The following is a 23682-nucleotide window of genomic DNA, read 5'->3' as shown; positions in this document are numbered from 1 at the left end:
AGCTCCGTAACCACTGCTCCACACCCTGGTGGGCTGCTTTGTTAGTAAAAATAATTAGTTGATCTTAACTGATAGACTCGTTAATAAAAATATGAACCCTGGCCCTTTTCCGCACCAAGTGATCGTGAGCAAATTTTTTTTTTCCTTTTTTATTTGTTTCAGGTATCCTAACCAGCTGACAAGGAATAATAAAGCGGAAGTGAGCTAAAACAGCGGGAAGAAACATTAATAGGCAACCCGCGGCCTTCCGAATAGTAAAAGTGTAGGAGTAGAAATTCCAGCAAAATAGAATATAACTGATGAAAGACATAAAAAAAAAACCGTGTCGCTCGTCTGATAATGAGTACAACAAATGTGTTTCAGCGGTAAAAATTAATAAGAGCTCATATAAGATCCTTTTGGGATGTATAATGGCTGCTGAGATGAAGTTCGCTAGCTCGCCATAACATTTTTTTCCCCTTTCTTCTGCTTAATTCTAATGTTAGAGATGAGCGTGCGTGTAACTTCCGTTACCGTTGCAACCTTCATTTATTTCACTCAGTGCTCCCTATCGTAACCCGCCTATTGGCGTCAAACAAGAAAACATGCGTGAATAGCCTATATAAAAAAAAATGAACCCATCGGCTTGCGATGTATTGTATTGGGAGCGGTGCGAAAAGACGGATTACAAAAAGATGTACAGCCGACATAAAATGCTTGGGTCAATGCGGGAAGACGCACTATACTAAATATATGTTCTGCGATTAATTCAGTAATCAGTTATTAGCTCATTGGCATTAAGAGCATGTAGCACTGTAAACCCTATGCTGTTAGCGGTGGCGTCCGTCGGAAATAATTTTGAGGAGATAAATTAGAAATAATTCTAAAAAATAGTGTTCTAAAATAGTGTTCTAAAAAGATAGTGTTCTAAAAATAGTGTTCTAAGATTCTAAAAAATAGTGAAAAAAAATTCTAAAAAATTATTTTAAAAATAGTCCGGTGTTCAGGATCGAGCCCAGACCCTATGTGTGCCAGATGGATGCGCTGCGCATTGGCCAGAAAGGCTAGCTGGTAAGAGTTGGGAGGGATTCTGAATGCGTGGTGTGTTTGAGTACTGCAGTGACACAGTATGTCGTTTAATTTAAGGCGAAACATAAGCGAACTTCATGTTTTAGTCTCATTTTTTAGATTTGTGCTGATGTAAGAGTAAATAAAGGGGGCCAATGTAAAAGGTGTTATTTTGCAGGTTGAGAGACCCTTTGGCAGCGCCCCTACTGAAAACGTTCTATGATTCAATAGCCTGGCATAGGATTTCTAATGCAATGTCTATAGGAACTGTCATACAAATGTCGTACATTATCTAAATATAACACATAATGTGTGGCGCTATATGACACTTATATGGTACAGCCTTTGTCAAAAATATACGGCCCAAGGGGTTCGCTTCAAAGCGCTCTAAGCCCCTGGAAGCAATACTGGAATATATAGGTAAACATAGACAAGGATGGGGACTAGATTTGTCGTCTACTAAATTTTGAACGGTGTAGATGCGTACTGAGCTCCGTTACGGGGCTTAGAAGCAAAACCCTCGGGCTGTATATTTTTGACAAAGACTGTACATCCTATAGGAGGTTATTACGTTATACAACGTATTTGAGTAGGGACACATATTGGCGGAACGCAGGCGCCGAACGCTGCGGAAACAAAAAAAAAGGTGAAGTAACTGAATAAGCCAGCTCAACCATAGACGACTTCAGTACATTGCTCCCTTAGTACCCACTTCTTCAATGCAGCCGCTCGTCTGAAATTCAAAAGACGTTGCTTTACCCGTCACGGTTGTGGCAACGCTTTCATGGTCTGTGCACCTGAAATGGGATCCGAATACTGCAATGCGGTTATTGCAAAACTTTTCTCGCGAAGTTCGTGATAATATAAAGAAAACCAAAAAAACAAGAAACGAAGGCTTATACATAGGTTATCATTTCGAAGAGCTGAAATAGACTTCTGTGCGCATGAAATACGCAGTGAAGCACGATGTATACATTGATAGACTAAATAAATGAACGCTTACGCTCCCCGTTCGACTGCGTTTTGAAAAGACCCATTTCAAAAGCGCGTACAGTGGAATCTAAAACCACCTTCTGCGGGTAACGGTGACGTATATCTGATCAGAAGCATATAAGCCCGCATAAGTTTCGTCGCTAATGCGTATCTGTTATCCGTCTAGCGTAGCACTTCCTTTACAGCGTTGTACAAACACAAAGCTTTGGGCAAACATAGGCCTCTCCCGAAAAAGGTTTTCTTTTCTCTGTATTGCATTAACTTCGAGCTATGCGGCTCTGAAACTCAGATTTATCCTTTGGGTCTCAGATTCTTCAGTGCTTTCATAAACACCCCAATAGGGGTTGTAATTTGAGAATTCCGCATTCACAGGTTGCGTTCAGTGGGGCCTTCGTGACACGAAAATGTTATTTGAGGACGGAAGAATTCTTTTTGTAAGGCATGGTATTTTGCAGAAGGAGCTTCCGCCATCGAGCATGCATATATATATATATATATATATATATATATATATATATTGTCATGTACACGGTGACTAAGGATACCAATGATAGCAGGGAGTATCCCAGACGCAATACTTTGTCGTCCTTTTCAACTTCGTCCTCCTGGGGATATATATATATATATATATATATATATATATATATATATATATATATATATATATATATATATATATATTATTGGAGTCGACATTTCAGCAGGAGCCCTGCCTTTCTCAAGACTTGAGAAAGGCAGGGCTCACACAAAGGAGAGCATAGGGGATGATCTTTAATCAATATGAAAAACTAATCAACCGTAGAATTGAGTAGAAAATCGAACAAAAAATAATAACCACTTTCTGTTGTTGGAATTCAGACCGATGAACTCCGACCAGACTCAGCGGTCATGATGCTTTGCTGCTGGGCCAGCATGAGTTCGCTGGTTCGATTTATGATTGCGCAAATACATTGAATCAAGGAGAAGGACAGAGACGCAGGGAGTGTCATGAACTGATTGGTTCGGTAACAGCAGTGCAAACAGAGTTGACTACCAGAAATTTCAAAATTGTGTATTTTGGTTGGCTTAAGATAAGCAGACAAAGGGATGAAATGAAATGCTAGCAGCATGACAACACAAACGAAATTCTTCTGAATTATACAATGTCAGGTATCACATCGCGCGGCTTTGCTTAGCGGAAATGTCTTGGATGACGTGACTCCTTCCGATCGATGTTCAAGGCAGAAATAACTGCAAATGAAAAGCGCATTAAACGGATCGATGCCGACCAGGATTGCGGTCGATGCCAGGGAAGATGTATTGGCCGAGGAACCAATTTATTGCGCGGCGTAGCGCTCGGAAGGAACTTAATTGGGAAACAATATTAAACAAGGTATTTTTCGCTGCGATCGATACCTATGATGGGAGCTGGTGGTTGTTGTCTCTGCCTACTACAATTTCAGTTCGTCTGTGATTTCAGCAAACGGGCATGTTTGCTCTGTACCAGCTCCGAGTTAATGTTTGTTTTGCTAAGATCCCCTGCGGACGTCATGTATTCTAATTTTAGACATACTCATGTTTCCTGCTTAAAGATTTTAAAGCCTCAAACGTCATTAAAGGTTACGCCTTAAATAACCAAGCATCCAGAAGAGTCGCGAGGTTTTGTGTAGAAACGAGCTAGTTCTTACGTATTATGAAAAAAAGTTATCTTCACCCTATGTTGATAGAACGCCGTTAATCACTAATTTTATAACTCGGAAAAAAAAGTATCCGCGAAAGTTTATCAGTCTTGCGCTGACTGGTTGATTGGTTAATTGATTGAGTGATTTAGCACTGACAGATTATTTAGTCGCAATCTGCAACTATAACTGTGTGTAATCAGAGCGGCAAAGAAAGTTTGCATGACTATGCTTACGTAATTTAACCAACCGGTCACTTAACACGTACGTGTTAGTTCCAAATTACAATCTGATCGATTCTTTTCGCCGGCTTCCTTAACGCCACTTATTTCTAAGTAAATCAATGGTTAATTTTAAAGCAGTTTTGAATAACTTGCATGGAATGTTCGTTTATATATATATATATATATATATATATATATATATATATATATATATATATATATATATATATATATATATATATATATATATATTCTTTTCCTTTATGACTTTGACTTTATTTTCCTACTTGAGCGCACTGAAAAAGAGTTGAATTTCTGCTCACCAACGGATTGGAGATGGAGCCCATGTACGCCAAAGCCCTGACCCCGTGTCCGCCCACCGCTTGCCGTGTTGAGACGTGTCCAAGGCACCTCGTTTCAGAGTTAGAGATGCCTGCTCCGACCTGCACGATTCAATGGACGTCGTTCATAGAAATATCACCTCGGACGTCGTCTGAAAAACCAAGCTAAAAAAAAAAAAAAGGATATACATGAAAGCAGAAGTAGCTTTAAAGGGAGCTCAGCGCAAAGTCTCTGATGCAAAAAAAAAAAAAAAAAAAAGAGACATCAGGTACTTAATGCCATAAGTTTTAATGGCACTGACATTGTTCCGCATGGGTCGAATTAATAGCTTATGCCCATGGAATGCTGGCGTTTGTTAGCATAGTTTAGATAGAGCAGTATATACTTATCTGGACCAGCATCTCACTAAAAAGGAGATAATTTCTTCTTATGCGAATATTTTCTCCGGCTTGTCTAGCAAGGATAGCTCTATGGGTTTATTATTGCACTGTATTTTCAAATATTTTCAGGAAGTTTCTCATATCTTAAATACACTGAAAAATGCAAACCAAATGGCATATGTGCTAGTGGCAGGGAAAGCATTGTCATTAACAAAATTTCAGGTACTCAAAACGAGGGCCTATAAGTTCTTACAGCTTGGAATATGCATTAGTCTGAGTTGATTGCCACATTAATGTCCTTCAAAGCATAACAGCCGAAAACGTGTCGGTTTATTTGAGAGCTTACTGCTACATTAATGTTTGCCAACTAAAGTGCGCTTCAGTCGAAGTTCCGCTTTCTTCACCGTGGCGAGGATCCAACAGCAGCCAGCAGTTAATTTAATGGCGACCATCAAGAATAATGGGTTTCTGATTACTTGTGCGCCGATCTAAACGAGAAATGTTACTTCTGCGCTGCGAGTGGTGATACATGGGACTGCACGAACGCAAACTGTTACTGAGGTGTCTTCTATGTTATACTTTCGCAAACTGTAACGTAAATTTGATTCCGTTTGTCTGCGGACTCAGAGTAGAAACGTTTCCTATTGCGAAAGCACTCCAGTACTTTTCATGTCGTAAGCTTCTTTGTTTTCTTAGCCTCCTCTCCCTCCCGCAATTCTGCCCACCTCTAAATTTTTCACTGCCTTGTGCTTGATGCACACCCCGTCCGATGGCTGAGTATGCCGGGGGTTAAATGCAGAAAAGTGAGATAGATAGTGTGGAGAAGAGTGTATTAGTAGCGGAGATCCTATAGACGACTACACCCCCTGAGTTTTGCTGCATCTGCTGTTTTCCTGTCCACTTTATTACAGGAATGTGTAATGCATGGCTACAAACTATCGAGAGAAGTGAATAATAACCGGTTCTTCCTCTTTTCACGCGGTTAAACAAATGACGGCATAACTGCATAGTTACTTAGCCGCCTTCCCAAAACTCCCTCTCCTCTTACCTCCTCTTACCTCCGAAAACTACTTTCTCCTAGGCGCTTGCATGTCACACTCAGAGATAGAGCCTCGAAAGCGCCCTCTGCTCGACTCACGTGTCTCTCACTGCTTCGGCCTAGTTGGATGAAACCGCCTTTTTATGTTCTGGAGTTCATTTTTCAAACGGAGTGCTCGCTTTTGAAGTTTGCATTAAGTGAAATGCAAAAATAGCACGCAGAGGATAAGGGAATCATTTGCTAACGCGTGTGTTCATGCGTACAGATTGTTTTGGAATAATCCTTGTTGCCGTATCAAGAGAACTTCGCAATGCCTGTATAGAGGCAGCTTCAATACGAAAGAAAGCGCACAATGAGCATGCATGGATGTTTTTTTTTTCTTTTTTGTTAGTTAGTTAGCTATACGCGGTTCTGGCGCACAAGCAACTCTGTGGCTATCATGCGCCAAACACAATCACTTCTGCGCTGGTACTGAAAACAACTTGTAGGCAGCATTCCACCGGGGGAAAATTACTTCTTTTTTCAACTATAGTTCTTGCCACTATTGGCGTTCTCGTTCCTAGCGAGATTCAGCGGCTAGATAAGCGAACGCCACACCTATTGAATTTATTAAGCAAGCTACGTGCCCGATCGAGGTGACGTCACGCGGTGCACCCTCGCAACGAGCATACCACTGTGTTAGCAGCGCCGCGTTGCGGCCTCGCAGCCGTTCCTGCCACTTTTTAAAACAACTGTACGTTGCTTCACCCACCGCCATTGTTTGAAATCCAGTGTGGGTGACAGCGCCATTTGGCCGCGCACAAATAAGCTTGAAGAGTCCCATCTGTGGTTCGTGGGTGCGCGGAGATACAAGAGTGGGCCAACTTTTCGCAGCTTTTCGCGAATGCAGCTTATAACTTGCGTATAACTCTGCGAGGAAGTGCACGTAGCAGTCATCTTCACAGGCTTACGCTGCACAGAGCTTTAATGACGGGCCTGCGGCGATATCCTCCACACCTCTATGTGAACCATGTGGGAATGTCGGACGTAGCCTCATAGACCTCGAACAACAAGACACTGTCCTGAAATCGGGCTCCCGTGAGCTTGAATAAGAAGCACTAGGTAGCGTTATAGATCCTTGATCACTAGAGTTACCCCGCCGGGGTGGCGCAGTGGTTACGGCGTTCGACTATACTGTTCCCGCGGGATCGAATCCCGGCCTCGGCGGCCGCTTTTCGATGGAGGCGAAAAGCAAGGTGCCCGTGTGCTGTGCGATGTCAGTGCACGTTAAAGAACCCCAGGTGGTCGAAATTTCCGGAGTCCTCCACTATACGGCGTCTCTCATAGCCTGAGTCTCTTTGGGACGTTAAACCCCACAAACCAAACCAACTATCACTAGAGTTGACCGCAAATAAATAAATAAATAAATAAATAAATAAATAAATAAATAAATAAATAAATAAATAAATAAATAAATAAATAAATAAATAAATAAATAAATAAATAAATAAATAAATAAATAAATAAATAAATAAATAAATAAATAAAAAGGACCGCGCTAAGAGTCTGACGTTAGTTGAAGCCTCGCTCACAGCAGCGTAGAGGACATACAGCCAACCGGTACGATAGCGTTACGTAAATGCGAAGCACAGCGGCGGGATGGAAGACAAGAGCAAAGGCAAGCTGGCGCAGATGAGTTACGGTGGCGCGTTGCCCTTCTGAGATGCGTCACTGTCCGCTTCTCAAATGGCAGGAGCCCCCCGATGGTGGTGTTTGCCTCGGAGAGCGGAGCCATTATCTCCGCACACGATCGAACGTTTTTTTTTTTTTCTTCCCCTATTACTTTGTAGCGCCCCGGCTCTCAAACAGCACTGTAGCTCGCGACTGCGTGTGTCGCTTAATCATCGCCTTTAATTGTGTGCGTGCTTTTTTTCCTGGCGTTTACCGCTCGCCTGCCTTTCGTCATTTGCGTATCCGGTGGCTGCCCAGCGAGGGTAAGGAATCGTTCAATCGTCGGTGGGTAATGCTACACGCTCGGCCATTCGTCCCTGCGGTATACCGTGGCGAGGCACGAGGGAAGGAGATCTCGTATCGGAGCGCAGATGCGATATGTACGACGCGGATTTCCAGGTTGGCAACACAGCAAGATATGTGGCAGAGGTCAACAATCTGTTCTGCTTATTCTGTGTACCAACGTCGAGACCACGTGCCTGATGAGGTTGCATGGCCTAGCTCCAGGCGTAGGAGGAAATAATTCGTCCTCCTTAGTGGCTTTATGGCAACAATCTTTTGTTGTTGTTTTTTTCCGCTTTCATCTCATATTTTGTTACCTCAAAATGCAAGGCCATGATCAAGCAGTTTGTTTTCTTCGAAAAAAAACAACAAAAGAACCGCTATGCATCGCAGCTGATATTGTCAAAAGCGCTACTTATTTTTAAATTCTAAAGTGTAATGTATCAGTATAGGATTTACGAAGTTATAGTAAATATCTGACAATTTAAACTTCAGTCATTCCAGCTTTTTTTTTTTTTCGATATAAGCGAGATGTTGCAAGAATTCCGCTATGCCGACAAAGCGGCGCCCGCTAAAAGGACCCCACGCGTGGACATCAAGCCCACTTACTGCTTGCTCCGCAGAGCCAAATTGTATTAATCTGGAAACGCAACCGAATAATGATAATAATAATCAACAAACTTATTACTAGACTTTTCGCACCGCGCGCCTGGTTTCGCTTCCTGCATTCCTGTATCGCCTTTGCTCTTCCCCTTTACCCTTTCTCGGCGTTGATCAGATGTCCATCAAACGTCATTTAAATTCTTGCTGTCATGGCTAATTAACGACTATTACCACGTTTTAATAGTCACTGCGAAGCATTTTGAGGTCTTGTAAACTCTATGTGCCAGATGGTATCTTTTTGGCACATGGAAGTACAGGACACGGCAGGGGACAAAGGGAAAAAACGCTGATTATCATTTCGCCTTCCGCTCTTCAGAAGCGCCTGGCCGGAAGGCAGTTATGAAAAACAAAAATCGCAGCACGGTTACCGCAGTCTAATGAAAGACTCAGAGATAGCTCGGCGATCGTGAACATACCATTCGCTTTTCTTTGTCGCTTAATTCCTTCTCTTGTAGACAGTGTGCGTGGGGACACTATGCGTTCACTCGTGACATATTCCTCTGTTCAACTTCAAACCACTCTGGTTAGCACTGCAGTAACTTCACGCTGCATGCGGACCAATCAATGTGGAGTGGTGTTGCGACCGCAAGGCACCACGAAACCGAGAAGCGTGCCGTGAACAGATATTGCTGCTAAAAGGAACGCGGGGTGAATGTAGATCCCTGCGTCTGGGTGGATAGTTGATCTGTGCCGAAGAAAAAACAATAATAGGTAGGTTTAAGCATGGTTAAACCAGTGGTCGTCCGAAAGCGGTACGCCACGCTTAACTCGCTTTGAATGTGGTCATCTTCTAGTCTCGCAGCCCATTCTTCTGGTGTCACAGCAGATTGTACTGACTTCTACGTCTCTCGTTAGAATGCCGTTCGTTTGTGATACCGTAGGAGTAAATGGCGCACGAGAGAAAAGAAACGGCCGCTTATATAGGTGGCTCTGCTACGGCTCGCGCCACATTTGCAATATGCGGCTTGCGTCACAATTGCCATGGCAACCAGTGATATCAGTCACAGTTGCTATATAGCAACTGCTGTCGTCACAGTTATGGCAACTAACAAGGCGGCCAGCGTCGCAGTTGCTATGGCACGGCTCCGCCGCCCGGAGCGCCGATCACGCACAAGGTGATCTTGAGCAGAGACATAGCTGGATGAGTGTTTTAGCGCTAAATGTTTTTTAAGGAAGGACAGACCCTGTAGTTGAAGCACTTCTCAACGGACACCTCACCAAGGCGAATGGTGGGGGTTTAATCCTGGTCACCTGCGGTTCTGTAATATGCACTGTCATCGCGTGGTATATATAGTATAGGTGTTTCAGGCTATTCTTCTACACGGAAGTTCAGCTCTCTGCGAGATGAGTGCAGTGTGCGAAGGCCGCAGTTATAATGAAAGTGGTCTTGTAATCACTAAACGATTAAAAAACTATCCGACGCCGCGGTGAGTGGGCAAGCTACCATGGGCGGCAACAGGCCGAGCTACGATCGTGCTCGGCCATCGCGCGGGTTGGAATTTCTCAAAGCGGACGCTTAATTATTAACGTGCTAGGCAGCGCAAGTCGGAGAGTCGCTGTTAATTATTTTAGGGAACGCCTGCTTAGAAGCAATTGCGACACACTGCATGAAGGGGCGTATGAAGGCTAATTCTCGTGGCATGCTGTGCCCTTCAGTTGAACCCTAAGCTTTTATCAATTATAACTAGGTGTGCAGAAAGCTTGTGTGCTGACGCGACGTCGTCAGCAGTATCCTTTTAGAACAAATTCGTGTGCCGTGGTAGTTGCCAGCATATTTAGGTACCGCCACATCATTTTTGGGCAGCGAGACCAGTGTGGATTGCAGGAGAGTTGAAACCTGGGTCAGTTGGTACATTGTCTTTAAGAATAAATGAACTAGCCAAAGGACGAGTACGAAGAAAGACGAGGTTTTGTGGTTTTGTGCTGTGTGTTTGCCGTCGAGCTGCGCATGCCTTGCTAGTTTTTTCGGGAAATGTGCTCTTTTCAATAAAGCACTGTTGTTAGAGTAGCTGCCGTGTGTGTGCCTCGTCTTTCTTTGTCCTCTTCTTTTGGCTGGTTTATTATTCTTAAAGGCAGTGTGAATGGCCGCACTCAGTGCCTCAGACAACGCTACGATTCAGCATTTCACTCGGTAGCATAAGAATCTCGTTTTGCAGAAAAGTCGTTGTCGTCGTGGTTGTAACGCGAAATTCAACGCGAAGCGAAGAAATGAAGTAATAATAATAATAAGAAGACGACGCAAAGAGAGATCATACTCGTGATCTCATATCAGAATTGTGTAGCAATCGCTCTTTGTGCAGCGTCCAGGGTGGTTTCACACACCATTTCGCCTCCAATTCAGCATCCATAGTCTGTTAGTAAGGTTGGAGGATAGTTTGCGATAGGGAGTCGAACCGGCAACTTATGTACGGTAATGTGCCTCCAATTTTATGCTTTATTAGCGTAGCTGTGCACCGAGAGGGAAGGCAGGTTCTACGGCTTCCCCCCCCCCCCCCCCCCCCCCCCCAAAACCAATTTAAACAAAATAAGATTATAAAATATTACGGTGCCGGTCGCCGGTCGCCGAGTGACCAGTGGGACAGCCCTATTGGAGGCACGCTTGTTTCATCCACTTTGACCTGAGTGCTCCGTGAAAGTGGTGGAACGCATCATGACGGCGTCCGTATAGTGTTACCTGCAGGTCGCCTACACCGGTTCAGTTCAATTCATTTAACTTCTATGGCGGTTTCTAAATGCTAGCTTTCTTGGGACTAATCACATTCTCCTCCCCTTCATGACCAATGTTCCGCTGCAAAAGCCCACTGATTTGCGAGCAATATCACGCTCAAATGCATTTCGTTCGCCGCTATTTCTTATTAATTATCGCCTCTCGTTTCTTTGTGGCAAAGAGGGCGACTCACGGGACAATAAAATACGCTGAGCAGTAACAACATTAAGTATACAAGAGCCATATTTACCGGCTTGTTTGTAGCGTTGTATCGAGATGCTTTTACGCACCAATACTCCTAGAGATGTGATTTGTTTCAACTGATGTTGAAAACCGATGATCCAAGCCGGTGAGACGATAGGAAAGTGAAGCTAACGGAATAAGCGGTCTCATTGCATGAAATATAACCGGTATTATACGGCGGCAGCAGAGTCTTGTACCAGTAAAAAAAAAAAAAAAAAAAAAAAAAAAAAAAAAAAAGAAAGGTGAAGCCTGATGACTAGACGAAGCGGTAAGACCGGGAAATAGGAACGGTAGCCGAGCCGGCGCATACCGTGCTGACAATTGCCGACCGCTAACCTTTTTTGTGTGTGCCAGGATAAACTGATATAATCTTTCTTTTTTTTCCTTGGCTAAAATACATCTGCGTAAAAGTTTGTCGTGACTGAAAACTGCCGTATATACGGGGTTATGTGGCTGAAGGGAACTAAGGATGCGTGGGTACATTCGTGGGCACACAATTCTGTATTAACTACAGAGAACGAACTGAGCCGAGTTGCTTGGAAACGCTAGGAGAATATCGTGGGAGAAGCGTTTGTTCAAATGGAATAGTCAGGCAACAGCAATGCATTTTCCCCCTCCTTAACCCGTGGTTTTCTCATATTGGCACAAAACCAACGCTGAATCCAGCGAACAACAAGTGATTACATTTGAAAAAAATGTAACAGCTTAGAAGCAGCTCGCTCATTGGTTACGCTTCGTTCTGAGACAGAGCGCCAAGCTGTCGGTTCTACGCCAGGCTGCCGATGATTCGTGGGAATGAATGTTGTGTCACTGATGTAATTAGGGGGCTGAACATATTACTACATAAAGGTGACAGTGTAGTAATGAAGCCTTATGATTTGTAAATATAGACGCGCAGTATTACAATGAGTTCTTGCAAAGAGAACTCACCTTGCTGTATCCATCGAAGATTGAAACTTCCATCACGCCATCCAGTCGTTTCCTATAATTACTCATAGATAAATGCCTCGCGAAGGCTTAGGCACTGCGCCCACAATCTGTTAGCGAGTGTTCTCTCGTTATGTCTGACTTAACCTAAGGAGATTAGTTGTAACTAATGCGTTTCAAGTGGAATAATTAACTTGAGAGTAGTAATAAGCACTTTGCGGAGAGGCCACGTGTTGAAGTACGATCGGAGCCACGCACAGCACCCAAGCGCGAGCGAATATGCGACGGATCGGGTGACGGACACGACCGACAAACGACCGAGCAGGGCCATGCACTTGTTCAACATCGCGTCACGCAATCTTCCCTAGAAAGTGAAGCAATAACTAAAAGAACCGCAAAGAAAGCGCGCGCGAATGGCCGAAAAAACGTTGGCATTCCATCTGACCTCAGTAACCGGCGGTTGTTGGACGTGGAGAGGAGTCGTGGATGGTGAGGAGATGACGGCACTAATCGAAGAGGACCACCGACCACGCTCGGGCCTTTCTTTCCGGAGGCGAAGAAGGAAGGCGCTGCACACGACGCGGGCAGGTGTCACCCTTGGCGGGCCTCTTTCGCATAGCAGAGGCTGGTGAGAAGGGGATCATCCTCTCTTGTTTGTTTTCTGCGCTCATTTTTTATTTACGCACAGTAGCCGCGAAGCTTCGGTATATTGCGGTCACGGCTACTTTTGAAGAAGGGGGAGGGAATCGAGGGTAGATAATGCAAGGAGGAAGGGGTGTGGACGGTCGGATAGCAGAGGCGTGTGTGTGTCCGGGGAAGGGAGGCATGTCCTGCAATAAAGACTACGACGTTGTATAACGCTAATGAAGCCCGACCGCGGTGATAACGAAAGCAGCGACGGCCAGGCAAGCGCAGCGTGTCCCAGCACGTCCCGTTCACGGGCTCCGCACGCGGGGCTCGTCGTCCCGGGACCGAAGGCGATTGGTCGTCGCCAAGGGGGCTCGACCCTGCGACCTCTTCCTTCGTGTACCCCTAAAGGAACACGCGTGGGCGTTTGCGCTTTTTTTTTCTCCTCTTTTTTTTTTTTCGTTTTGCCGGCATGGTTGCCGTTGTTTTACGACCTTCATTACCGCACCCTTTGGTTGCGTCCTGCTTTCCTATCTTCGGTATCTCTCTCTAGCTTCTCCTTTCTTTACTTGTTTTCTTTTCCTCCACCAGTGGCATTGGGGTCATTTGTTGAGGAAAAGGGTTGTGTATACGTAACGTTCTAGACACTTAATAAGCGCCCTAATGTTTCGTCTCTTAAAAAAAGCTTGCACTGTTGCGGTGGCTATCACGAGTGCGGCCGAATTAGCAAACTTGAGTAAGCGACGAGTAACTGGGGTGTATATCTCCCCAGGCCAGCGTTGAAACTGCATTGGACGTTCTGGCTACCGGAATGCCTAGCCGAACTGAAAAGGAGTTGGTTGTCGTGACGAGGGACTTCAATAAAGAAAATAAATCAACTTTCGTTCAAGCTGCAGGGGAGAGGTTTCTACTCGAGTTGAGCCAGCACCAACCTCAAACCACCGCACATTAAGGAAGCAGTTTAGACTTGGTTTTATACAGAATCTTGGCGGATACAGAGCACGTCGTCAGCAGAGTGGAAACCAAGTCCCAATACTTCACTGATCATCGCAGCGGCATCATTAGAATAAAGGATAAAAGCCTAGTCGTTACCTGAACAGTTTGCCTGGTCTATACAATAGACCTAAACTAAACTCTTAACCACAAGCTACACAATACAAGCGCAGCCATGCAGCCGTTGCTTTCGCAATTCATCTATGGCTAACCAGAGCTAAACCACAGCCAACTTTCTTTTTCAACCATTACGGCGTTAATTTAACGGCTAGCGTAAAAGGACTTGGCATAGCTTGCCTTCACATATTCGACGCCTTCAATTTATTTCAATTCTAAAACCGCTTCAGGTGCCCTTTAAGGGCCAAATCAGGAGGGCATTTCGAACAGGATAACTGTTCGGGAATAGCCTGCGGCCGCCACTTCGGTAGTCGGTATGTCCCAGGAGGCAATGCGTAATGCGCCTGCCAAACAATCACGATTTTAACCCGTCAACATCTTGTGATAAGGATCCTTGAAAAACAGCCTGGTATCAGCTTGTGGGGAAAAAAAAAAAAAAAAAAAAGATCAGCTTGCGAAGAAAAAGTGAACAAGTCTGAAGCAGCCTCAGTTCATTCATTTCATTTTATTTTCTTTCAAGTAAAAGTTTTGCCTCGTCTTCCATGTATAAGTCGCAGCAGGGTATACTCTGAAATACACGGAAAGAGAATTTTACTTATTATTAATACACTGATAAAAGAAAATATATAAAACACTTATGAACGCACAATGCGGACTGCAGAATAATGCCATTTTTGCGGCGAGACAAACGCTAAAGAGAATATGTGACTGCGCTACGATAAGAAAAATAAAAGGTAATAAGATGAACTAGAGTTTGGCAAGGTTGGCATGGCGATATAAACCGTAAAGAAAAAAAAAACACGAAGATTAGTGTACCCTATAGCTTGTGAAGGACTAGAGCACAGGTTGGAAACAAATTGCTGCAATCAGTGATGAAGTCATTTCAGCTGGCCCGAGTTCAAGCGCTCATTAACATAAATTTAGGCTTCTGTGAACTGATTTCCTGCCCTTAATGGCTGTTTTTGCGATATAGCTTTCCTTTGTAGCCGGTTGGCTGTTGTTCGCTACATGCTTCTACCCTTAATTATTTCAAATATCGAACAGCTTGCGACCTCATGTTGAACACTCAACGCGACAACACATTAAAAGTTGGCTGACACCCGTCAGCCATACATTCATGCACGCGCAGCCCGCTGGCTGAACGCTGAGCGCCAGCGGCAATATCCGTCGAGTCTCGAGCGTAGGATCCATTGGGGTGGGTGTGCAGCCCCTCTAGCGTCACGGGGTTGAGTAGTGCTCTGCAGTCGTGGTAGAACACTATAGTCGTGGGTGGGTGGCCGGGGCACGCGCGAATAGAAAGAAAGGAGGCAGCCACGTCTTGCTGCTTGCCCGCTTTTATGACATCGCCCGAGGATGCGATGGTCGGTCAGCCGACGCCTGGGCGCCGCTCGGCGCCCCGGCAACGCGCTATGAGACTCGGCGTTCGTCTTCGGCATCGTATACCAGATGCTTTAAAACTCAAAGCCCCATGTGGTCGCTTTATTCATTTTCCTTGTATACGCGAAGGAAGGGAGCTGACGCGAAAGGAGCGGTCACCGCTCCATGTACTCAGAAAGGGTGGCGATTGTGATGAACCATTCAAACTGTGTGCCAGTGTTGGTTGCGGCAGTGTTTTACAAAATATTTGAAGATGTAATATATTACTGTCTAAAAACTTTTTTTATCAAGCATGAAGTGATTTTTTTCACTTCAGTACGAATTTAAAAAAGGTCCACCGAGCATGCATACATTTTACCGCTACATTTTACCGGTACTCCCTTGCAGGGCAGAAACGAGGAGGCTGACCAGTAGGGTTCTACTTAAGTTGAGGACAAGGTAGAGGTCTAGGAAAGGAAAATGTATACATGTACACAGGTCCTTATATTAAGTCGATTTAGTTTTCGCGCAAAGGCGCCTGAAAAGGACGGATTATGTCCGAGAAAATAGCGACACGAAAGGCGAGGAGGCGTGCGTCTATTTGCAGAGGAAGGTAAAGAGAACAGCATTAAGAGCAAGGAAGTGGGCAGAACGTATCACGGTATAAACTCAAGTTAATGGTATTTTAGTCGATAGCAAGGTGTAGAAATGGGACATATAATGCGAATGACATATGATGCGGACATATAATGCGAAGAGAGGATAACTGGTAGTCTCTAAGGGTAACAAATTCGATTACTTTGGAAGGAAAGCGTAACAGGGGGCAGCATGAAGTTAGATTGGTAGGTGAGGTTATGAAGTTTGTTGAGGATGCCAGGTTTAGTTTGAAGGTTATAGGAGAGGCATTAGGCCTGCAACAGGTCCGAGGATAATGATGATAATAATGATGAGTTTCTCTATCGGTCATAAAACTAAGCAACTTAGACTGAATACGAGGGGTCGCGATAACTTTGTTGAAGAGCTATCTCTGCAAACGCGTTCAGTTCGTATTATCGCGCACGTAAGAAATAAAGCTGAGTGGACCTGAAGGTCCGGAATTTCGTCCATTACTATTTTTTATTTATGGTTGGTTGGTTGGTTCATAGGAAGGGAAAGGCGCAGTATCTGTCACACTTGCTCTGTGGACACCTGAACCGCGCCGTAAGGGAAGGGATGAGGGTGGGAGTGAAAGTGGATAGAGAGAAAGGGGGGCCGTAGTGGAGGGCTACGGAGTAATTTCGACCACCTGGGGATCTTTAACGTGCGCTGACATCGCACAGCACACGACGCCTCTTCGTTTCGCCTCCATCGAAACGCAGCCGCCGTGGCCGGGATTCGATCCCGGGAACTCCGGCACAGTAGTCGGGCGTCTTACCACTGCACCACCCCGGCGGGGCAATATTTTTTATTTATATCAAACTGATTTATATCAACTGAGTTAAATTGGTTCACAGGAAGGGAAAGGCGCAGTAACTGTCACACTTGCTCTGTGGACACCCGAACCGCGCCGTAAGGGAAGGGAGGAAGGTGGGAATGAAAGTGGAAAGAGAGAAAGAGGAGCCGTAGTGGAGGGCTACGGAGTAATTTCGACCACCTGGGGATCTTTAACGTGCGCTGACATCGCACAGCACACGGACGCCACTTCGTTTCGCCTCCATCGAAACGCAGCCGCCGCGGTCGGGTTCGAACCCGGGAACTCCGGCACAGTAGTCGGGCGTCTTACCACTGCACCACCCCGGCGGGGCTGATTTATATCAATGGCATCACACGTATCATAGGTAGAGGTGAGAAGGTTGGTTGGTTGGTTGGTTGGTTTGTGAGGTTTAACGTCCCAAAGCAACTCAGGCTATGAGAGACGCCGTAGTGGAGGACTCCGGAAATTTCGACCACCTGGGGTTCTTTAACGTGCACTGACATCGCACAGCACACGGGCGCCTTGCTTTTCGCCTCCGTCGAAAAGCTGCCGCCGAGGCCGGGATTCGATCCCGCGTCCTTGGGAACAGTAGTCGAGCGCCGTAACCACTGCGCCACCCCGGCGGGGTAGAGGTGGTGGTGAAGGCTGGTTGGTTGTTCCTGGCCCTACGGGGCTCGGGCAGTAGGTCAACGCCGCTTGCGGCGGGGGCTCGCCAGCCACTGAACTTTTATCTCTTGTAGGCCGTCATTGCACCCGCTATTGCTTCTGTGGTGGAGGACGGCTGTTGTTGCGGCGCGCGTCTTTCTCTCCCTCTTCGTTTTCCTTTCTTCTCTATTTTCTCTTCTGCCCGCACGAGCCAGCGGAGGTGGGAGTACCCGGGTTCGAACCCGACCTCGGCGGCTGCGTTTCGATGGAGGCGAAACGAAGAGGCGTCGTGTGCTGTGCGATGTCAGCGCACGTTAAAGATCCCCAGGTGGTCGAAATTACTGCGTAGCCCTCCACTACGGCTCCTCTTTCTCTCTTTCCACTTTCACTCCCTTCCCTTACGGCGCGGTTGCGGTGTCCACAGAAAACAAGTGAGACAGTTACCGCGCCTTTCCCTTCCTATAAATAAATCAGAAAACAACAGCGGAGGTGGCTCAGCTACAGAGCCAGTAGCAGGCCCGTGCATTTTCCTTTCCTTCTTTCTACAGCCACAACAACAACAACGGCTGTTGAGGGAGGGGAGAGGTGGTGAAGGGTGGCAGATACTGGCACTACGGGGCTGGTACGGTAGGTCAACGCCGCTTACGGCGGGGGCTAGCCAGCTACCTAATTTTATCTGTTGTAGGCCGTCATTGCACCCACCACTGCTTCGCGCAGAGTGGTTCAGAGAAATAACTCAAGTTACTGACATTCTAGCGGAAATCAAGAAAAAGAAATGGGCATGGGCAGGACATGTAGTGCGAAGAGAGGATAACCGATGGTCGCTTAGCGTAACAAACTCCATTTCAAGGGAAGGAAAGCGTAGCAGGGGGCGGCAGAGAGTTAGGTTGGCGGATGAGGTTAAGAAGTTCGCATGGGTCAAGTGGATTCAGCTAGCATATGGGAGAGGCGTTCGCCCTGCAGTGTGTATAGTCAGACTGATGATGATGATGATGAGGTTGCCTCTAGCGGTGCGGTTCAGCAATCCATCCCAAGTGGTCGTCACTTCCTTGAGCTGCACGGTCCACTGATGACTGAGTCGACGGCAACCGTGGGAGCAACGACAGCAACTTCAAGGTCACCTGCGCGTGTCCTCGCATTACATGTTGGCTTCGGCGTTCGATCTCGGCTTCACCCTGTACTGAGATTGCAGTTTGGGCACGCCGCTGTGATGTCACTGGGCGTCGGCGTAATGGCTGCGGCGTCGTCATTCGTTGTCGGTGGAGGACCTTCGTTTTTTCGTCGTGAAGCAACCTCCCCTTCAAAGGCTGTTCTCGCTAGTTTACCCTGGAAGAGGGGGGGGGGGGGGGGGACCTAGCTTCGGCCCGGCGATACATAGCGAGCCCTGAACGGGGACGGGGAGCTGGACAGATGTCTTGACGACGCGTGCTTCTTTCTGCGCAGAAAGACGTTGATTTCCTGTGGTCGCTAATGAAGGTCCGCGCTTTCGCCTGGAAACATATTATTTCCTGCTGTGCTGGCCACCGCGCGGGTGCGCACTGGAAAGCGTTTTCACTAGCGGCAACAAAGTGCCATCGATTAGTACAGTGTCATGCTTGATTAGAGGATCGCGGGGGCGAGTATGCATTACTGTCACGCGCAATTAGCCGTCACTAAGTGGCCTACAACGTCCCCGTTGCCGCATGCAGTGACGTAATTATGCGCTGTCGCGTTAGACGAGACTGGAGGATTAGTGCTTCTCGATCGAAGCCCTTGCTTTTCTTGTCTGTTTTTTTTTTCTGTACGTTTTGTCAGCAGTGCGGGAGCACCGGCCCCTTCCCCGTTTCAGCTGGTCCGGGTGTACGCTCAGCCGTCCGACACGCTAAAACACGTCACAATGATCCCAAGTCCCAAGTGGGGACGTCGCGACTGCGGCACAGTATCGATTAGTTTCGCTCGAGCCAACCGTACTCTGAGCTAGCCAAGAAAGAACCTCCTTGGAGCTAGCACACGATGGAAGCGCCGTCTCTGCTGCGTAAATGCAACCATTTCGGCTCACGAAGCTGCAAAACAGTAATAAACAAAACGTACGCTCATTCTTCACTGTGCCTCTTCTGATGTTCCATAGAGGCCGCCACGCGCTATCCACTTTCGTTGCGCGCGCTAAATATGTTATTTCGAATGTGCGGAACTAGTATCGTGGAACATGAAACGGCGACAATGAGCGAGACGTGTCCTCGATGGATCGCAATTGACGAACGAACGGCTCCCGTTGTTTATATTCGCGACATTCTGCGATCCCAGTGTCCCAGTCAGCAGATGCAAAGTTTAATGACGTCATGAAAAACTAACATGTATGGAGAGGCATATTGGACTCGATGCAACTTTAGCCAGATCTAGATTCGGCAGTATCATTTCGGTACAGCAAGGAGGCCTGTGCATGAGTCTTAATATTATAAAACTACTTTTTATATAAATTAGCCAGAAAAAAATTCATGTTTCAGCCGCGCGACCTCGGCATGCCTCGTGTGTCATAGTCCACATTGTTGCTGCAGCCTTCACAATTTTTTTTTTTTTACTTCTAATACCACTGCAATGCTATGCTGGTGACAAGCTCGCATTGTTCTTCGCACGAAATAAATCAAAGATAACGTTCGAAATTTCAACTAGTCATCCAGCATTACGCCTGACTTGCTTCATACCCGTGGCGCCTTATTTTTTGTCATATTTTTTTATAGTGAAGAGCCGTTGTAAGGAGCCTGGCCTGAGTAAGGCTTCAGCGTAAAAGTCGTGAAAAAGCAACACCTGAAGGCATCACAAGCTCTCCTCGCGAGCCCTGGGCTAGCTTTTAATTTCGCTAGTTAGTTTCCAGCGTGTGTCCTGTCCTCTTCGTTCCTCTTCCGCTTGCCACTCTGTCTGAACCATGCAGGGCTGGGCATATCAGTTCAACAAACATATTCGAGGCCGATATCCGACGCCGGAAAAACTGCACTTTTTACACCGATAAGATGTAGACCCGAAACTCATTTCCGATCTAGATGCTCGATATTTCATCTTGGATATTTCGAAATAATAGAGCTCGCAATATGACTAGTTAAGTTACCAAATTTATGTGATTTCTGTAATATTTAGCGTATTAGGTATAGCGCGCTGTTTTTGAAGGGTTTAAACGAATCAAACTGCACGAGTTTTTGAGGGCTTCAATTTCCTTGAGCTGTGTCGGCGCTCATGGTGTAATGAATTACTTCAGCGGTGTAGTAATTTTGTAATAAAATCATATACTTTTGGGTGGCAATTTGCTAGTGAAGTTTATTAATTCTAACCTAAAAAATATGCCTTGGCTTGATCCCGGTTAAACCTATAGTTATCAGATGGTAAGCTTTATTAGCAATTAGCCTGCGCCGAAGCGTTGATGCGCTCGAACCGGCTCGCACCTCATTCATGGCGAGAATGAGCAACCAAGCGCAGGCGACGTAGTTAATAAATACCGCGCCTAGTCGCGTGGTCAGTGTACGTTAATGAACGTACCCCACGTGGCCGACATTTCTGGAGCCCTACACTACGACTTCTCTTAGGTCAAGGCCAAATGAGCAGGTGAAGAACCTTATGAACAGTATTGAAGTGTGAACAGTATTGAAAACAGCACAACTGCTGTTTGTTTGGTCTTTTATATAAGTTAACATGTCAAAGCGACTGAGGCTATGAGAGACATCATAGTGGAGGTTTCCGGAAATTTCGACCACCTGGGGTTCTTTAACATGAACTGACATTGCTAACAACTGCTGTTTGTGTCGGCAGAGCTATGTCTATAGTGCCACGGTGTCTGATTTCAAGTGCTTTCAAGCGGTGGTGCTTTCAAGGTGTTTGTGGGGCACCTTGAAAGCTCCAGCGGCGCGCGAAAAGCTTGAGCCAGCAAACTATGTAGCCGACTTCTAAAAATGAAGGCTACATTCAGTTCAGTTCAGTCGTTCAGTCGTGTCCGACTCTTCGTGACCCTATTGACCATGTCACGCCACGCTTTCCGGTCTCTCACTATCTTCCTAACATCACATAACTTCATCTGCAGTGCCTCGAGGATGCCATCTAACCATCGCGTTCGCTGCCTACCCCTTCTCCGGCGACCCTCAACCTTTCCCAACATCAAATCTTTCTCCAGTGACTCCTCTCTTCTCACCAGATGACCAAACCAGCTGAGCTTTAACTTTAGAATTTGACCCTCCAATGAGCAGACAGGGTTTATGGTCGAGGATATCGACTGATTTGATCTTCTGGCCGTCCAAGGAAATCTGAAGAGTCTCCGCCAGCACCACAATTCAAACGCGTCAATTCTTCGGCGGTCAGCCTTTTCCACAGTCCAACTCTCGCATCCATACATCACAACTGGAAAGACCATAGCACGAGTTATACGGATCTTGGTTGGCAGACTAATGTCTCTGCTCTTTACTAGGCGGTCAAGGCTAACCATTGCTCTCTTTCCCAGAAGCAGGCGTCTCCTAATTTCATGGCTGCAGTCTCCTTCCGAGGTAATCTTGGAGCCCAAGAAGAGAAAATCTGTCACAGCTTTCACTTCTTGTCCCTTGATGCTCCAGGACTTGATAGGGCAAGACGCCATGATCTTTGTCTTTTTAATGTTCAGTTTAAGCCCAAACTTCTCACTCTCTTCTTGTACGCGCATCAGAAGTCTCTTGAGTTCCGCTTCACTTTCTGCAATTAAAGTGGTATCATCCGCATATCTAAGGTTGTTGATACGTTTTCCAGCAATCTTCACTCCAGCTGAAGACTCGTCCAGACCGGCCTTCCTCATGATGCACTCTGCATATAGGTTAAATAGGCAGGGCGACAGTATGCAGCCTTGCCTCACTCCTTTCTCAATCGGAAACCAATCAGTAAGACCATGCCCAGTTTTGACTGTGGCCTCTTGCCCTTCATACAGGTTCCTGAGGAGACAGATGAGGTGAATTGGAACTCCCATCTCTTGGAGAGCTTGCCACAATCTGCTGTGATCTACGCAGTCGAACGCTTTCGCATAATCAATAAAGCAGAAGTAAATGGGTTTCTGGAACTCTCTTGCTTTCTCCATGATCCAGCGAAGGTTGGCAATTTGGTCTTTAGTTCCTCTGCCCTTGCGAAACCCAGCTTGCACGTCAGGAAGCTCCCGATCCACATACTGCTGCAGCCTACCTTGGAGGATTTTCAACATCACCTTGCTAGCATGCGAAATAAGCGCGATCGTGCGGTAGTTGGAACAATCTTTGGCACTGCCTTTCTTTGGAATGGGGATGTAAACTGACCTCCTCCAATCCTGTGGCCACTGCAGGGTTGTCCAAATCTTCTGACATAATGTATGCAGAATGTTAACAGCGTCATGGTTGAGGTTTTGAAGCAACTCAGCTGGAATTGTATCAATTCCGCTAGCTTTGTTCTTAGCAAGGCTGGCTAAGGCCCATTCAACTTCCCTCTTCAGGATGCCCGGCTCGAGATCAGTGACCACAACCGTCTTATGTTGGGTTTGCACATTCGGGTCCCTCTTGTACAGTTCTTCTGTGTAATCCTGCCACCTCTTCTTTATCTCTGCGGCTTCAGTGAGGTCCTTGCCTCGTTTGTCCTTTATCACGCCCATCTTAGCACAGAAGCTTCCTTTGATATCTTTGATTGTCTTATACAGAGCTCTTGTGTTCCTTAATTGGCTGTTGTCCTCAACTGCTTGGCACTGTATGTTCAGGAAGGCATTCTTATCTCTCCTTGCTATTTTCTGAAAATCCGCATTGAGAACCTTGTATCTTTCTCTTTCCCCCATAACTTTTGCCATCCTCCTTTCCTCAGCTATTTGCAAAGCCTCTTCAGATAACCAGTTTGCTTTCTTGCATTTCTTTTGCTTTGGAACTACCTTATTAGCAACTTCTTGTATTATATCACGAACATCAGTCCACATCTCTTCGGGCTCTCCGTCTTCTAGATCTAATTCTTGAAATCGATTCCTCACTTCCACAGCATATTCTAATGGAATTTGATCCAGATTATACCTGAAAGGCCTTCTAGTTTTATGCGTTTTCCTCAATCGAAGCTTAATCTTGGCAACAAGAAGCTGATGATCGGTGCCACAATCGGCCCCAGGCCTTGTTTTTACTGCTTGTATAGCGCTTCTCCATCTCTGCCGGCAAATAATATAATCGATCTGATTCCTGTACAGACCGTCCGGTGAAGCCCATGTGTACAGGCGCCTCTTGTGCTGTTGAAAATGAGTATTCGCTATGGTCAGGTTGTTTTCTTGACAAAACTCTACTAGCCTCTGCCCAC

General features: G+C 46.0%; 1 protein-coding gene and 1 long non-coding RNA gene across 2 annotated transcripts in view; one reads left to right on the top strand and one right to left on the bottom strand.

Moving 5' to 3' along the window:
* Positions 1-4361, bottom strand: part of LOC146182081 (inactive phospholipase C-like protein 1) — a 114852-nt gene extending 110491 nt beyond the window's left edge. The window contains exon 1 of the mRNA XM_084577071.1: positions 4246-4361. Within this exon, the coding sequence (XP_084433197.1) occupies positions 4246-4269 (24 nt within the window). The 5' untranslated portion in view covers positions 4270-4361. The remainder of the gene's footprint in view (positions 1-4245) is intronic.
* The window catches only part of LOC146182080 (uncharacterized), a 133995-nt gene extending 113788 nt beyond the window's left edge, over positions 1-20207 (top strand). The window contains exon 4 of the long non-coding RNA XR_014700331.1: positions 20124-20207. This is a non-coding gene — a long non-coding RNA (uncharacterized LOC146182080). The remainder of the gene's footprint in view (positions 1-20123) is intronic.
* The last annotated feature ends 3475 nt before the right edge of the window (positions 20208-23682 follow it).

This window comes from Amblyomma maculatum, chromosome 8 (genome assembly GCF_055883805.1).
Source record: "Amblyomma maculatum isolate TAMU_Amacu chromosome 8, ASM5588380v1, whole genome shotgun sequence".
Taxonomy (NCBI): Eukaryota; Metazoa; Arthropoda; class Arachnida; order Ixodida; family Ixodidae; genus Amblyomma; species Amblyomma maculatum.
The sequence above is the reverse complement of the archived record's forward strand: the minus strand, read 5'-3'. Positions and strand labels throughout refer to the sequence as shown.